Genomic DNA, 18,614 nt, shown 5'->3' with positions numbered 1-18,614 from the left:
ATAATATTTTTTCTTTATCTAAGTAAATGTAAACCCTATCTAGTTAATTTTAGTGAATAAAAACGATTGTTGATGCGAACATAAATGATTAAAGGTAATATAAATTTTTTGAGTTTGTTCAGCTACTTTTGTAGCTGAATGTACAACTAGACTGCATCTCGTATACCTACAACCAATAAATGCATATTTGATTATAGTCTTTCCCTGTCTTAAAACTACCTTTCCTTTGCTAAATCATCGACACACTCTTGATGTTTTCAGACAATATTACGTCCAATACTGCAGAAATAAAACCGGCTGCGAAAATTGTATTACGCCGATAAAACGCCAGAAGCTCCGCTGCACATTAAAAATAAAGCTGCCAAGTTAATTCAAAGAGTTTATAGGTTAGTTATTGCTTGTAATCTACCTTCACGAATCTCCCAAATAATTACATTTGTATTTTTTAAGATTAGAAATTGTCCATGCCAGTCTATTTTCTTAAACAAGTTGTCTACATGTTATTGAAATAGGTTAAGCTGTTGCGATGATAAACTATAAAATTCACTTTTTTAATTTTTTTAATTGTTAAGTCACTAACTACTGTATACCGATTTGATGTCTGTACGCCACATGGGCATCTCATTGAAAACCAGCGCTGCAGTATTACATAGGTAGTATTGCAGTATATAACTGAATGGGAGGCCCATTGTTGGTGCAATAACTGTTTATGTTATGTAGGATTTTGTGTTTTTAATTTTTTATCTTTGTCCAACAATAAACTTCTTTCTTCTTCAAAATCTATACAGAGATTAATTTGAAATGGTTAAGTATTCCATCATCATCATCAGCCATATGAAGTCCGCTGCTGAACATAAGTCTCCTTTAAACCTAAGCATTAATAAAGTTATGTACGTAAAGAAATATACGTTTCGAGAAGCTTTCCCTTCGAAATAATATACAATTTTGTTTTATTATTGTTTTACCTGAGGGTAAACCGCAACTTTTATTAAGTTTTATGGACAGTTGTTTTCTAAAAATAATAACATAAAACATCATACGTGAAAGAATTAATAGGGTATTCGGTATATTTTATCTAATATACATGTTAAGACTTTTTAAGTTTAATCGGACTTCAATCTTTAGGCTGTATATGAAAGTAAAAAGGAAAAATAATGTTAAAATCCAAGAAGACATACTGATCGGATACATAGCGGACCCGTTTAAGAAACGTTTGAGCTTGGAAGAGGAGAATAACAAGGTAACGAAAGTTAACAGACCCGTTTGAAATTTGGCTTGAGCTCTTATAAAAATTTTACGTTTTTTTTTAATACTGGGATCGGCAATGTGACTCCTCTACACCTGGAGCCTTATTCTCTATCCCGCACGTTATTTTAACAGTGCGTAACAAGCACGTAACACAACGCGTCATGTTTAGGACTATAGAAATTTGACTTACAGAATACCTTTCCACGCACATTTCTCGGAGATAACATGACACGGCCGCGTTACGCGTTTACACTATCATACAGAATAAGGGCCCAGATGGTTTAATGATTGAGGTCTAGATAGAGCGTGAACATAATTATACCTGCCTGTTTAAAACAATATGCACAGGCGGATCTCGGTACGCGGCACACTTACTGGGGCCATTATGGCGGGGTCTATCTATTCCTTATATGCAGTGGTCGTTATCCGCGCGGATACAAATATCCTACCATCAGCAAAGCAAGCAGTCTTTGACAATAAACTATTTTATATTAATTATTTTATTACTCTTGATAGCGGCGATAGCTTAGTTGGGACTAGTTTGCTAAGACGAATGTCCGCAGATTCAAAACCCAAGTACACGAATCTCTGACTTTTTAATAGTTATGTGTATTGTGCGTTATCGTTTGCTTTAACGATGAGGAAACCTGCAAACCTAAGAAGTTCTGTATAAGAATATTGAGGGTATGTGAAGTCTGCTAATCCGCACTAAGCCAGCGTGGTGGACCGAGGTCTAACTCCTCTCAGTAGTTAAGGCCCGTGCCCAGCAGTGGGACAGTATGAATATGACATATCATTTTACAAGGTATTGGTTTGAACTTGGGCGCATTACTAGTGCCTGCTCCTGAAATTAAAAAGAGGCATTATATTTATGGTATAGGTAAATTATTTCGAACTTCCTGTAGATTTACGAGCGACGTCGCAAAACAAGAATGAAATTACAAGAGACGTATAATAAAGAGATGGAAAGAGAAAACAAGAGATTGATCCTGTTTAAGAAAAACAACCAGATTGATGACATAACGGATCAAATAAATGTGTGGTTTAAAGAGTGGTTAGTGAGAACACTACAGTATCACAACGGTAGAGTGGTAACGTAGTACGTGCGTTGTGAAGTTTCGAGTTTGAACCTTAAGGTCTGACTAATACAATGTACTTTTCTATTGCAAATAATGAGTTCATGATTCGCATAATGTTAACGATTGACCATTTTTTAGCAGTAACACCACATCATATTTCAATTTTGTCAGATAGATACACTTAGCTTTGAACGAGATCTGTCGAATATTTAATACCTAATAATAACATTGATCAAAGCATTCTTCAAGGTGAAATACAACATTATTTGAAACATTTGTGGTAGAAATAGACAAACCAATGCCCTCTACCCAGATAGATACTCGAAATACGAAACATCGTCTCGTCATTACGCAGTATAAAAAATGTACTCGGAAGTTAATCATGCACACACTCATGTCTTTTATCCCTAAAGTTAGGTAGAAATGCAACTGGTACACCCAATTTTCGTTGTTGGTATTCTATCCCAGAGTGTAATAGAAGACGAGCCTATCGCCATGTCGGGCACTAATTATAGATTTAGAGCTGATACTGAGTAGAGAAACCCAATGTCACTACCCAACCTAGGGATCGAACCCGAGTTCTAAGCATTGCAGGAATGACGTAATACAACTACGCCACCGAGGCAGTTTATCATATTCAAGTTAATCGTATTTTGATCAAAAAGAAACCGATGGAATTCGATATTTTCAAGGTACTACGGTTACGGGTTCTTCCCGGAATATCCGTTCGATATCGAAGGCGGGACCATGCTGGTGCTGCGCGGGGAATACCCAACCGTAGAAGAGAAGAGGGAAGAAGATGAAAAGATAGAGGCGGCTACGAAAGGAAAGACACCGGAACAAGTACGTTGCATCTATATTATTTACATGCGAAATATACAAGTTCAATTGCTATATTTTCAGCCCTGAAATACTTAAATAATTGTGTTTAGATTTTTCTCAAAGATAGTTACAATCTTGATTGATATGAGCTACTTTTCATCTCGTAAAATCGTCTCGTCTTAAAGAACTTAAGTCACTACAATTATTATAAGACAAATCTTTTGATGCGAAAAAAGAAGATCAGTATATATCTTCGCTAGAATAGAACACTTTTTCTTTTTAGCTGAAAACGGAAAAAGAGCAAGCGAAGCTGGATGCAGCATTGAAGGCAGAAGCAGAGAAGGAACAGCAGAAGAGAGAAGCGGAACAGCTGTTCAAGTTGAGATGTAACCCTTTTGCTGACATTGGGTATAAAGTAGAGAGCTCTGAACATATGGAGAGTTTGATGCAGGTAAAAATATATCTATAGAAGGGCGATGTTTGCAAAGGTTAAGTTTGTAAATGAGAAGAAGAAAGTAGAAAAAATAAATAAATGACTATTTTTCAAAACAAATGTACGCAATAAAATGGTTGTTAGGAAATATACAAATGAGACAAAATAAATGTTTCTCATAAACATTGGCATCAGTACTAATACACAAGATTTGTATATCAACATTCAAAACTATACTTATGAAAACGAAACAAACTCTTTCTTCCCCAGGCACTAAACAAGTACCGCGCGGCGTGGTCGATATATGACAAGTTTCCCCCGCATCAGTGCAGGGACAATGTGTATGGATACATCAAATCCATCATGACTGACGACCTGATGTGCCAGCTGCATCAGGACTGCAGGGTCTACGTCGACGAGCTGATGAGGTAACCCATGCTTTATTCACAATTAATGATTTTATATTTAAAGTCGTTGGTTCTGCGCCTAATCTCTTTTCGGTCATGTCGTATTTTCATCTCACCGGTCTACGAGAGGAAGGATCAGAGAGTGCAACTGTGTATTGCTCGCACGCTTGTGCACTATAATATCTCCTGCGTACATGGCTGATTTCTGCCGATAATACAACTGCACGGATTACGGCTTAAACTATATCCTGGATTAACACATTGGATAGTTTTTTTCTCAGTATCAGCCTGGAGTCAGGAATTTGTGTCCGATATGACTAGTGTCGCCCCCTATCACATCATTGGATGGAACACTCATAGAGAAAAGTGGATGCCCTAATTCGTCACCTGCCTTCCCATTAGATATGCCGCCAGCACACCTTCGACCAGAAAGTACTTTATATTTAAGTCATAAAAAGCCTCAAAATGTATTCAATCCTACATTTTACTGTGGCAGTATAACAAAGACCGCTGTATGATAATACTTGAACTACAGCGTTTTAATGTTGTGTGTTTTTGTTGGTTTTTCTTTAAACAAAGTTCATTGGCCAGTTTTTGCTATGTGTATATATTATTGTATCCGGTTGGCACGGGGCCTCTTCCATGAGAGGTATCAGCACCGTGGCAGACCTCAGTTATCACGCATGCCATAAGTAATGTGGTAGACTACAGGTTATATATTTTTTAGTAGTCATAGGGTAGTTGACAACTTCCTTTGAATATATTTATTAAAAATATATTTTGTAAAATCTACGCAGTTATAAATAAATTATAAAGCTTTGTAATTTTGCGGAAGGGGTAGCTGTCAAATAACAGTAATAACAAACTGTGACGTCACTAAGTGTAACCTGCCACAATGTTACATGTATAAGAAAGCGACAGCGCGACTATGCCCCCTCTTTTACTGTCAATAATATTTAAAACACGAATAACTGTTTTATTTTTCAACAAATTTTGATACTGATGTCACAGATGAATTTCAATTTAAAATCAAACTTAGGAAATTACCTTATTAGTTATGTTCTCTTTATGATGTTTACCTTCATCGTGAAAACTAGTAATAATAGATTAACTCCAAACAGTATCTTGGGAGTTGGAATTTAGGATCTACCCTCGCCTGCAGAGGTAGATTCGTTAGTTAGGAATTGTAAAAGTAATTCCTATGTATTAAAGTCAAAATTAAAGTCCAATAGACTGTTAACCGCCGATTTGAATAAACGATTACCAACAGCGATTTTTCGGTCCATAGCGAAAATGGACTAATTGGAAGAAAGCTTTTTTGACCTATAAATGACTTATTTTATTTGGTTTATTCTTGAGATGGTATTGAAGATGTTTATTGAAAACGGCGGTATCGAAAATAGTTAATTGCATTGACAGGGTTTTAAGTACGTACACTTACACTGCCCTTGGTCGGTCTCTTTGTCTGGTTTTTATTTAGCCTCTGCGGTTTTAGGGCGGACCAAAAGTTGTTGGTGAAAATGCACCAAATAATGTACAAGAACGTGGGATGGAAGTATCCAAAACTGAACCAACGGAAGAAGCCCAAGCCTGCGTCGATCCCTAAGCCATTGAATATGGATGATACCATGCTCCAGGGGTTTGAGGTGAGATAAAAGTACTTTTTGATAAATTGACAGGGTCGGGGATTTCAAACGCAACATGAGGTGAATTAAAATATTTTATTTTGAGTTAGTCTCATATGGGTTGCGCAGATCTAAAACTAAGCCTAGACGAAAACTAGACCTAACTTGCATTGCTGATACAATTATACATAGTATATAACTAAGTTTACTCAGTTAACGGTCTGAATATAATTTTCTGGACAAGTTGACAGCGTCTTTACTACGCTTTAGTGCTGTTCCAGAGATCAGATATTTAAAAAAGATATAAAACCTAATTAGTGAAAGGTAATTTTATTTTCAGGAACTATTCGATTTGGGTATAATATCGAGACCGAAAGCCAAAATAAAAGACATTTACGGGGACTCGAACTACGCAGCTTACGACATGAATCTGATGGACCCTTTTGCTAAGTAAGAAACATTGGAAATGGTAGAGTAGACATAGATATGGAGGTAATACTGACGTACTCTGACACACTGGAGTGATGTGGAAACTTGTCCGATAAGTTGAATGCAAAGACCCTATTTATTTTCTCCCTTCCCAGTCTATCCCTCCTTTGAAAACGTTAGGAATCCTCCTAGAATTCCTGTGGGTTTGTTAGTGGTTGCAGAGGGGGTGATCATTTACCATCAGATTCTATTGTATACGGGCAAGGTAAGTATTTTTACATTCTCGGTCCAAGGTTCGACCCCGACACGACGATGATTTGATCAAACTACATAGATATTACTAGGTATTTAATAAATATAAAGGAAAAATACATTTTATTTTTTTACTTTTTAGTGGTTTTTTGTATGCGGGGATATTTATTATAGCTCCATATGAATATAGTATAATATTGTTATAATTAAATATTTAAATTAGCGGCTTTATTTCAACAATAAGTATAGTAATTGTAATAAACTCATTTATTTTTGATTCATTTAATATACATGTTTTTAAAAAATATGGACAAAAAATGTGTTTGCTGATTTGAGAACAAGGAAAATCCTGTGCCTTTTAAGAAACTATAGTTTGTAGATAAAATATTATTTATCGTATGTTAAGATATTATTTATGCGTTGGACGTGGCGCGGTGCGGCCGCGGGTGAAGCCATCGCAGCGCATGGACTTAGAAATCAATAACGAATCAATAATTAGGAAAACGAATGCAATGATGTATTACACAGTACTCTATAATGACAAATTCTGGATGGTTTTACTACTGGGTAGTCGTATCGCTTGCCATCAGACCAGTAACACGTTCGTCACGTCATTCAAATGCAATAAAAAAAATCTTCATCATTAAAGCTGTAATTTATATTTGAACATGCTGAACACGAAGCCAAGACCGGCGCTCCAATAGTCAAGTCCTACTCTGTAGACTCATTATCTTTACTCAAAAAACTTGTCAACAGATTCCCTCCACCAGGCTACGGAGATATGAAAACCCGTCTAATATTGTCGTGTGTTTTTGCATCTGGGATACAGGCTGGGGCCAAGCGAAATAAGTCCGTCTTGCTACTAGGTCCAGCGAGGAACGGGAAGTCGTTTCTGGTCGATTGCGTCGCTGGGGAGTTGAGTAAGTAGTCAAGGGAAACGAGGATCCTGGCGCCAAGCTAGGCAACAACTGGCAGAAACTCCTAGAATTTGGTAAAAGACCATCATAACCTTACTCTGCTCCAAAGTTGGATCGCAGCAATAAAATAATTTTCGCATAATGCAGAAATGGTTTAACTAACTCACTGACTAGTCGTATTACGGTGAGACTGAATTGCTGAGGGTTCGGAATCGAGTCCTTGTTTGGGCTTAATGATATTGAGATTAAAAACCGGGCGTCAATCTGATCAAATCCCGTGAAAATCACACTTCACCTTTACAAAATGATGAGCGGCAATGGAACTTGTATTGTGAATCTTACAGTTTTATTTTGCTGGAAAACAACGCTTAAGTCTTATCAATACACGGGTCCTACGTATACTTGTACACGTTCAAAAACACAACTTTACAGGAGAGCTATTAAAACATTCTAAACTATGTAAATTTCTTTTATAATTCAACAGAAATCATAGATTTTTTGAAATACTGAGGTATAAAATTTCAAAACAAAGAGTTCTCTTGAACTATGTAGTATACGTAGGACCCATTGCAATAATAAGCTGCACCGCTTTCCACACTTTCATAGCTTGCAGCGACAAACCGCTGTCAGTAGACTACGGAAGCAATTTAAGATTTTTACTGGTGGTAGGTCTCTCATATGTGAGAGTCCGCTTGGGTTTGTACCACCGCAATTTCTATTTCTGCCGCCAAGCAGCAGTGTGTAATAACTGTTCTGTTCCGGTTTGAAGGACATCGTAGCCAGTGTAATTACTGGCATAATAAGACTTAACATTTCATATCTCAGGATGGCGAGCGCAGTGGAATACTTAATAATACTTTGGGATTCAAAGTGTTGGATGTTGTATATACTACTTGTGGGCGGTCGTATTGTTTACCATCAGGCGAACGGCAAGCGTCTCGACATTCAAAGCAATAAAAAAATAATTACCATAAAATAATTTTCAGACGCAATAAAAATAGACATAACGCCAGAAGTATTCAGCGCCGTGCTAGAGAAACCCGCTAAGGTTATAAACCAAGTGTTCCAGGCTGCGAGGGTGTTTCAGCCCTGCGTCATTTACATGAGGAATATTGAGAGAATGTTCTCGAAAAAGGTAAACTAATTCCACTATTTGATACTTGTCAGGTTTTCGTACCAGAACGGAAAGCATATTTGAAAAATCCAGTACAGTCAGACACAAAAGTAGTAAATAAATTTAAAACTTAACGCTTCTATACATTTACTTCAATAAAAAAAATCTGTTCAAAAATAATATGAATCCTATGAAGTATATTTTAGTAAAGAAAAACACTATATTTGATAGAGACAGAAAAGTATAAAGGTGATTTGAATTTTCAAATTTATTTAGCTACTTTTGTAGTTGACTGTACAGTAGCTAAGTGGGAAGCTAGATATAAACGTCAGCTGATCTAGATTTATACTAGCTATGCATAATTTTGGTACCTGACGAGGAACGAAACATCCAACTAATCGTTGCTTGACACTAGATTAAGGCGATTACTATCTATCAGGTCTATCACAGTTGTTATTTATTTATAAATTTAATGAATGTTTACAGCACTTGGCCAAAACACTTACATCTATCAATATAATCTAACTCTAAATTTAACAACAAAATAAAACAAAAACGTTTATTTCCAATACTTAATTAATCTTAAGAACGTTTTAAAGCGTTTCTAATAATAGTGGCTAATTATTGGTGAAATAAAATTATAACTATTATTTAAGGCCTCACCGTTAGACAAAGTCTTGAACATGAAGCCGCTGAAGACTGCTTTACCAAAACTGTTGAAGACTCTACCAAACGAAGATAAAATAATTTTTATTGGTATGTTTGTAATACCTTACGCCTTATCAATATAATTATACGAGCTTTTGCCTGTGTCTCCGCTTGTGTGAAAAAGTTTTTCAAGGATAAAAAGTAGCCTATAGCAATCAGGGGTAATATGGCTTCCTAGAAATGAAAATAATTTTGAATAGTTTTAGTTACTGAGATTAGCGTGTTCAAACAAAGTGTTTTATATATCGGTATAGATATGTTTTTGAAGATATTTGGAGATTTGTTAGAAGCTAACACAGGAATCACTAAAAGGAAAACGCCGAACGACTTAAGTATGTGAAATAATATGCTACGTAAATAGACATTTGGATTTAAATATAACCTACTTTTACCCCAGAGAAGTAGACAGTGGGACTTTACTATGAGAAATGCATGGGGACAGGAATTTCACGCAGGCGAGGCCGCAAGCAACACCTACGAAGAAGTAAAATCGCTCTCTTAGTAAAATAATGACCTATTCCAAAATTGATAATTTCTGGGAATCGTCCAAAAACTTATTTCTGTTTGCGACCTTTTTTATTTTTCCTTTTTTTTCATGCTATAGGTTTAATTTTTTAATTACCTCTCTTTAACCATTTTAATTTTATAGCAACTTAAAAAATGTTGCAAACAGAAATGAGTTTTTTGACGATTGCCACAAATTTAACAATTTCGGAATAGGTAATTGTTTTATTAAGAGAGCGAAATACACAGGCTCATTTTGACATTGCGTTACTAAATGAAACCACATACTTATCTTCTTGAAAATAACACTTTACAATAAGTTACTTGGACTGTAGACGTAAAATAAAAATATGTTAGTTTGAACAAAATAAATATCAATTTAATAATTATCATTTCACATGCCCTAATGCCACTATCACTTTAAGAGAATTCGTCACAGCGTCATCACAATTTCAGTCAGAAATACTCTACCCTCATATTTGCACTAAACTACTAATTTATTAAAAAAGTAAAACTGACATTTATTAACAAAATATTCCTTATTCACGCATAATTGTTGGCACAATGTTAGCTGAGAAAAAGACAAGTTGGTCCTCTCGTTTATTAACTCAATGTCAAAATGACTATCACGTATCGTATCTTTGACTGTCGATAAAATAAGCTTTATTTACCACAGCTACGTGTTCGAATCCGTTTGAAACCCAGGCGAAGCCCATGGTGTCCATGTTTAACGAAATGATTCTAGTGCCGAACACAGATTACGCAACAGTGCGGCAGTTTTTCTACGAGAAACTACAGAGGTATGTGTTACATAGTGATGTAGTCTCAGCTTACTAAAGTGACATCACTATGTTGCGTTCTTCCGGCCACTGTCACTTCCGCACACTTTACGTCCCGATAGCGTCGGCCTGGTCATGTCTGATTATACTTACGTGTGTAGTCTTAATAAATAAATCTATTGTCAAAATAGACAGTGTCATTATTCAGACTAATATAGAACCACAATACAGTATGATTCGTGATTACAATTCTTAGTTAGGTACTTGATATTAGTACAACTACTGGATAAACGAGATTCTCACATTTGCCTACGCAACTAAGTAGTCCAAACTAGGAGCGACAATGGTACATATTTCGACACCGAGCGACGAAGTTGAGATAGTTCCCAGCAAGACTTATCTGTCAAACCTTCAACGAAATAATAAAAGAAAGTAGTTGTCAATGTTACTTCTTACCCCCAAAATTCCTATTAGAACTTCTCATATCCCACAACTTCGAGCAGATGTTGAATAACATCATTCATTTGCCATAACTTGACGTGGTTGTCAAACTTAATTCCTGATGCATGTGTATAATAATATAATATCAGCCCTGTATTATATACTGTCCCACTGTTTGGCACGGGCCTCCTGTACTACTGAGAGAGATGAGGCCTTATTCCATCACGCTGGCGTAGTGCTGATTGGTAGACTTCACACACCCTCGAAATCTCTACAGAGAACCCCCCAGGTATGCAGGTTCCTCACAATGTTTTCCTTTACCGTCAAAGCAAGCGATAATTCCCAAAGAATACATACATAGCTTTAGAACAGTCATAGGTACATGTCCTTGGGTTTTAAACCTTCGGAAATTCTCGACGGTCCGATCCAGTCCCAACTGCGCAGTCGCCGCATTAGTGCCAAACACTAACATCTCAGTTTAGTTTATATCCGTTGCTATCACACCAGCAAGCTATTAATTATAGCATTAGAGCATGCCGAGGGACTACTGCGTGCAGTCACTGGCCCAACTCCTACAAGGATACGGATTCGGGGTCCTTATAGAGTTGTACCAACAAGTCATGACTCCTGAGAGGATTGTGAGGTCAGTATTTATATAGCTAGGAAATTATATGCATAGTAAATCGATTCACCAGATATATTATCTAATTCAAGTCTTCATACTTATTATGGAGCAAAGTCCCACGCTACGTCTGTCTGCAATCTGAATGTCTGTACTACCGAAAAGATTTCGATTAAATAAGGTAATGAAATAGATTGAGAGCCTGGGGAGGACATAGGCTACTTTTTAACTTAGCTTAGAGGACTTTTATCCCGGAAAATCAGTTTCACGTGGGCGAAGTTAGTTACATCTATAAATGTAAGATCACTATAACTTTGGGAATAAAAGATATCTGGTGAAAGTTACCCAGAGTAGCCAAGATGCTCTACTATAATCGTTAACTCTAACGTTATGTGTGAGAATGACATTCATTTATCTGTTTTCTATGAGCCTTAACGATTGTAAAAGTGCATCATAGCTACGGCCTCAGGAATTCGACCAGCTTTGTTGCGTGTAGGGTTAAGAATCAAAAATTATTTTGGTTTCTATTTTTTAGGTTGAATATCACTCCGTTGTCCCCCACTGAGTTTTTGGAGGCCTTATTGGAGAAAGAAATCGAACCTATTACCAGAGAAGTAAGTTTTACATAAAATAAAACATATGTTGTAACTTGGTGATATATTAAAAGTTACATACGGACTTTTTCGCGGTTTTTTTAATTATTATATTCTTCCAACGTTTCAAAAACTTTGCAGCCTTCATGGTCAGGGGGGATCCTTCACTACAAAATTCTTCAATTCCTAAATTTTTCAGGAATACCAAGAATACACAGACTTCTTCATAGAGAACTCTTACTTGAAGACCGAAAGACTGGAATACGACATCATCAATAAATACAGGGACGTCGCATATCGCAAAATGGCGAAGCAGAAAGCCGCTGGATAGCTTCACGTAGCTCTGGAGGGCTTCAATACTTCAACGTAGTGGCGGAACTAGCATGCTGTCGATGTCCAGGCACAGGGCGTAGACCCTCTGTCCTGAGGATCGCTGTTGTAGAACCTCTTGTTCTAACATAATTTAAAAATTAAAAACATACATGTATTATGTCAACTCGTGTAAAACAAGTGCTTAATGATAAATAAACATTTTCTGAATTTATCCGTATTTTTCATTTCACGTATAGTATTACATTATTTTTATTACAGTCGCTAATGAGCAGACCACGACCAAGTAGCTACTTCCTCTGTGGATTTTGTATACTTACGTTTATTATGTAGATTTGTGGGATTATTGGGTTAAGTATAGTAACACTTTCCCCTGTTTAGCGCAAAAGCTAGGAATTGCGCTTTGCTAGTCTAAAATCTGAGGGCCTATGGTTTATTAATAGTATTTTATTGCCTTAATAATTTCGTATTTGTCTCGTGGGATTCGAATCCGCGACCTGTCGAATAACATTTAATCACATGCCTTACGAAGTTTAAAACTGCGTACGTGCCAACACACACGTATAATACAGATTATACATTCTTGTACAATCAATTATCTATGTTTTAAATATCATATTTGTTTTAATGATGAGACAATTAAGACAGGGGGGGGGGGGATTCCCACGAAATAAACATGTCAATACTAACATATTTTATGTAAATATGAATTTTATGTACATAAATAAAATAATACAGGTAATTAACTCGTGCGACTTTTTATGAACGAATACATCCTATAACTACTCTGGGAACTTAGACAAATATTATCTTAAAGTCTCAAATGTAGCAGTTTTTTCGCCTCGCACGTGCCTCGAAGGGACGTAAGAAGTATGCGTCAGCTCCTACGCTTTGGGCGGGAGTTCGAAACCTGAGCAACAAAATATAATTTCATCAGTCCGCCCTTTGACGATGATAGCTAAAAAAGAAAAAAAACTCGGGAAAATTATAAAATAAAAGCCACGATAAAATCAGCAAAATAATTTTAATTCAAAATATTTTTGTCAATATCTAAGAATAAAAATGAATAAAATCTATTATGTCAGTAATATTCTTATTGATAGAAATATACATCCAAAGTGAAAGGTGCGCGGGGTACGTTGCGCAGAGAAACTAGCTTTTGATTTTACTCTTTATATCCATTCTTAAGGAGTAGAGGGTAACTCCTCTTTACCCTGTCTGAAGTTCTGAACACAACGGTATGACAAACCTTGCCTGCGTTAGCCGTTAAAACTCGCTTTAAAAAACTTGCCGCAAGAAACTCCGTGCAATTCAGGCTTAAGTTTTTGTAAGGCATGCCATTTATTTAAAATATATTATCTGCTGAAGCGGCGATAGCCTAGTTGGGTGTGGAACGGACTGCCAAGACGAATGTCCGCAGGTTCAAATCCCAAGGGCACACACCTCTGACTTTTCTAAAAAATCATGTGTATATTCTTTGTGAATTTATCGTTCGCTTTAACGGTGAAGGAAAACATCGTGAGGAAACCTGCACATCTGAAAAGTTCTCTATAGGAATTTCGAAAGTGTGTGAAGTCTATCAATCCGCACTAGGCCAGCGTGGTGGACTAAGGCCCTCTCAGTAGTAGAGGAGGCCCGTGCTCAGCAGTGGGCAAGTATATAATACTGGGCTGATATTATTATTATATTATCTGTTACGTATTAATGTCGACTTGAGTATTTACCTCCAAGTTGCTTAAGATCTGATAATAAGCGCCGTGCAATAGATAAACCTTCTACGAGTTCTCGAACCCCCCCTCCCTCTGATACCTCAATTGTTAAACACAAATGCGCACTATTGTATTATTAATAACCCATAGTGAATCAATAGACAAAAAAAAAACCATTTACATCATTATGAAGTCCAATGCGTCCTCTTTACTTATCCTTAACATCGCTGCTTGGCGCCAAGAATAAACAAAGCAACGGTTCCTATACGGAAGCGCAAACGAGGCTCTCATTTAGTTTATAGTATAAAAGTTAATAAAATCTAAAGAATAAATAAAGGTATGAAAAAAAAGTAATGTATTTAAACAAATTAAATATAAAAACGTGAGAGTCTGACAATTTTATTCACATCTTCATTTACATTGGGCAGTGATATAAGAACTCAACAAACAACAAGATTATAATACATTGCAGATTAAACTGGAAAATACTGGAGGAACTTCTTCATTTGCTCATCAATTCATGACTTACAGCAACGAACCCAATTTCTTTTTGAGTTTACTTACTCCCGGGAATTGCAATAAACCCACTTAGTGAATGTCAGGTCAAAAGTAGTGTGAACCGGCGGGAATGCATGAAAAGATTGATGAAGGTGGAGGAAGTGAGTGAAGTATAGCAGAGTGCAAAGTGGCAATCCATTGTCTCTCCTACCCTGATGATATAGAGGCGTCGTATTATATATGTATGTGTGTATGTAAGATCGGATCTCTATTAAGATTATGATTTTTTTTAAATTCGAGTGTTACAAATAACCATCCGAAAACGTACAAATTTTCGCGTTTGTAATTTTATCTGCACTCTATACGATGTCCATTACCATTCATCCTCGGGTAGTGCATACTCGATAACACTTTCATTGTAAAATATATTGTTTCGCTACAAAATATATCTTACCGCTACTTATTCTGACGTGAACTGACCCTTATCAATCACCTGCAATAAACACGTGATGTTCACCCACAGGAAGATTTTCTCACAAGTCATCCACTTAGTCAGTGATAAGTGCTTTTATGGGTCCATGAACATTATTACTTCAGTTTAGAGATATCAATCGAAGTTTTATTAACGTCAAAATCTGAGTCTTCGATCCTATTGAGAGAATGAACCAATCAAAATAAGTCATTTGCACGCATGTCAAAAAAACTTTCTTTTGATTGGTCCAATGGACCTACCATTAGGGTCGGTTATTGAAAACGGAGGTATTTCGCTTTGTAATCATTGACGTATATTTTATAGCTACGAACGTCCATATAAACTATTTTTTTCAAAATCAGAAATGGCAATCTAAACGTCACAGTTATAACCTATTTATTCACTTGAACAACAAATAATTTTACTTATTTGACTAATATTTTTTATTCAAATCCAGGTTTACACTTAGACTCACAGCCACAAGCTCAATATTGACCATAATTAAGTCAGTTTGAATGGATATCAGTTCAAATCAGTTGAACACAGCGAATGTTCAGAACGCCAAATCTAGTACGTAGTACATATAATATCGATGTTCGTAATTAAATCTGTGGGCTTGGAGATCATGACTTTGGTTCTCAGTCAATCAGAAGTTGAGTTTTAATAATGATAAAATACAATAAACACCGCAATCATGGAATTCTGTAATTGTTGTTATTAGGTAATTACCTACTTCAATGATATTAAAAAACGAAAATTACCTACACCACACCCTAAATCAAACGAGAATGTATCCTGTACGCACACATACACATTTTTTTACATTACGCTACAATAACATGTGTGAGACATGTATCTAAAACAGAATGAAAAAAAACTGCTTGTTTTGACATTAATACGTGTAATGTATTCAATCTATTTGATATTAATATTCAGTGCTTAGTGTGCCACTATGCGTCCCATTGTCAAATGTATAGTTTTTGAATATCAATGACTTACCCAATGTTTATTAATAAAAATATATGAATTTATGTATAGTGTTTTTCGATTATTTTGTAATGCCATTGCTTTATTTACCTTGAGTATTTACCGCTCATCAGTCATAGATAATATTAGACCCATAAAAATTTACCGGAATTTTTCCTACTTTCAACTTTGACATTGGCAAAATCATCGTCTGCCAACGATGGAGCCACAATCCAAAAATTTAATTGAATTGAATAAAAATATCTATTTGGAACCGATCTTGATGTGGTTTATGATCCAAAAGTGCATAATAATAAATTGCATGCGTAAATTACTAAAGCTTATATTAAAAATAATTTTATATTTACCTATGCTAACATTTTGTCTAAAATCATCCATAAGTAAGAAATATTTTCGCCAATAATTCCGGTTTTACTTTGTGATCCTTTTATCAAATTAGCCTAATATAGTGTGTGTAAGTGTATTTCGGACTGAAAGATGTTGCTGTTGCGACAAACTGTCTTTGTGAAGTACTAGTGGTCTTATAGAACGTAAAATGAAAATTACTTTTTATTAATAATATTTATTTTCGTCGAAACTAACACGTTTCTTTACTTTATTTATGGTTAGAATAAAGTTTTTTTTTAATAGCACAAGAATATTATGGTTTAATTTATTAACGCAATTTCAAAATGACACTGTATATCTATACGTTTTAATGAATATTGTTTTATCTTAATAGTTCGTTGCCTTGAAATTATTTCTTCTATGTTTAAATTACTTTATTCTAAAGTCATTAAACATATCTCTAACATACTAAATATTTTTAATTCCAGTGGAATGTTTTTTTTGAGGCCCTGACCCAACAAAACAGCGTGCTAACAGTGTTAGAAGCTATCTATTTTATCTTCGGCTTGCTACAATTTTATTATATACGCTGACCCGAGAGACGTTGTCCCGTCTTAACTATGAATTTGCGGCGCGCATTCTGTCAATCGCTGACAGTTATTTAAAATTAATAGTTTCGTTAAGTTTATTACATTTTCTAATTTTCCGCGCAATTTTTTGATTTTTTTCTTTCATAAGAACCTTCTCCTGACAATAACAAATACAACAAAAAAGAAAATAGTGAAGGCGGTCCAGCTATTCACGCGTGATGGCGTGACCAAGGGAAATAGGGATTCATTTTTTATGTATATAGAAGATATAGATACGTATATGAGCCCAAAACCAAATGACTACTGCTAACTGTTTTCGTAGTAAGTTTGTAAATAAGTGCGCCGCACCTCAGAAAAACAAGTTTAATATACCAAGTGCTTATTTATTCAGATTACCGGTCGAGCAGTGGTTAAAATTCCAATGTCGGGTGAAATATATTTGTAACGCATATATAATAATAATATCAGCCCTGTAATATATAGTGTCCCACTGCTTGGCACGGGCCTCCTCTACTACTGAGAGTTTAGGCTGTACTCCACCACGGTGGCCTAGTGCGGATTGGTAGACATATACCCTCAAAATTTCTATAGAAACCTTCTCAGGTATGCAATTTTCCTCACGATGTTTTCCATCACGGTTAAAGCAAGCGATAATTCACAAGGAAATACACATCATTTTAGAACATTCAGTGGTGTTTGCCTTTAGGATTCGAACCTGCGGATATTCATCTCGGCAGTCCGTTCACACCCAACTAGACTATCGCTGCTCATTTTGACTTTAATTATGCCAAAACTCTAACACCGTACAACTTTTTCACTTGACAAGTAATTGTCTTTAATTCCGCAGCATTTAATTATTTTCGTACATTATATTACTTGTTTTATTATATTTAAATTTATATGTGCCATTGTTTAAACTATTTCTATTTTTATAAAGGGCGTAATGTTTTTATATTTAATTATCATTTTTTTCTTATACTTCACGCCGCTTGAGGTTCGGGTCGCGTGAAAAATGGTAGAGTGGTAGTTTAACACTATTACTGAATGAATGAATCCCTCCTAGCCGAATTTCGGTCACGGCGGCCAAATTCAACGGACATCAGCCAAGTGCGCAGGAGATATAGTGCTCAAGTGAATGCGCAATACTTGTGTATTGTTCATCCTCTGTTCCTTCATTCTGTCCACGCAGACGGCAGTCCGACATGACTGGAGACAATAATAAACTATAAAGGCATGATTAGATCGATTTAAGTGGAATATGCCAACCTTGCGCACTGGAGTGTCACACAGTACTTTATAATTCAAAGATCTGTATGGTGGTCGTTTCGCTTACCATCAGGCGAGCGGCGTGTCTCGTCATTCTACTGTAATTAACAAACCATATCCTGCCCTCACATCCATCACTACAATTCCTGTAAGCCAGGCTCGGCATGGCACGCATTTTATGACGAGCGGTGAAGCTCGACGAGTCTCTCGAAACAGTTACAACCTGGAACGAAATTAATCAAAGAGAACATAAGGAGGATTTGGAAACAAATTTTAACTTACCTTGACTGAGGTAGTACCATTATGTCACAGGAAACCGCAGTTAAAGTGTGTCATTCATTTCGTACGGTAGGCCGGGGATACTACCTAGTCTTGCCATAAATATTGTAATAAAGAAAAAAGAAAATTGTTAACTGCAAATAACATTTATTACTTTTACAGTGTGTCAGTTTAATACATAAA

The 18,614-nt window shown here is 36.0% G+C and overlaps 2 protein-coding genes across 2 annotated transcripts; both read left to right on the top strand.

Moving 5' to 3' along the window:
• Positions 1-294: 294 nt before the first annotated feature.
• LOC119192318 (IQ and AAA domain-containing protein 1-like) lies at positions 295-10,827 on the top strand (the record flags this gene model as incomplete). Its single annotated transcript, XM_037446135.1, has 13 exons — positions 295-386; positions 1,126-1,240; positions 2,154-2,302; positions 3,020-3,170; positions 3,433-3,600; positions 3,853-4,010; positions 5,485-5,635; positions 5,955-6,064; positions 7,052-7,215; positions 8,199-8,347; positions 8,983-9,082; positions 10,215-10,338; positions 10,821-10,827. Coding segments are annotated over 13 exons (1,638 nt in total), but the record flags the coding sequence as incomplete, so codon positions are not given.
• A 175-nt stretch (positions 10,828-11,002) lies between these two features.
• Positions 11,003-12,431, top strand: LOC119192319. Its single transcript, XM_037446136.1, has 3 exons — positions 11,003-11,401; positions 11,916-11,994; positions 12,173-12,431. Exons 1-3 carry the CDS (start codon positions 11,292-11,294, stop codon positions 12,302-12,304), a joined length of 321 nt encoding a protein of 106 aa, XP_037302033.1. The 5' UTR covers positions 11,003-11,291; the 3' UTR covers positions 12,305-12,431.
• Positions 12,432-18,614: the final 6,183 nt, after the last annotated feature.

This window comes from Manduca sexta, unplaced genomic scaffold, assembly GCF_014839805.1.
Source record: "Manduca sexta isolate Smith_Timp_Sample1 unplaced genomic scaffold, JHU_Msex_v1.0 HiC_scaffold_261, whole genome shotgun sequence".
NCBI lineage: Eukaryota > Metazoa > Arthropoda > Insecta > Lepidoptera > Sphingidae > Manduca > Manduca sexta.
Note: the sequence above shows the minus strand (reverse complement) of the source record. Positions and strands in the feature narration are given on the sequence as shown.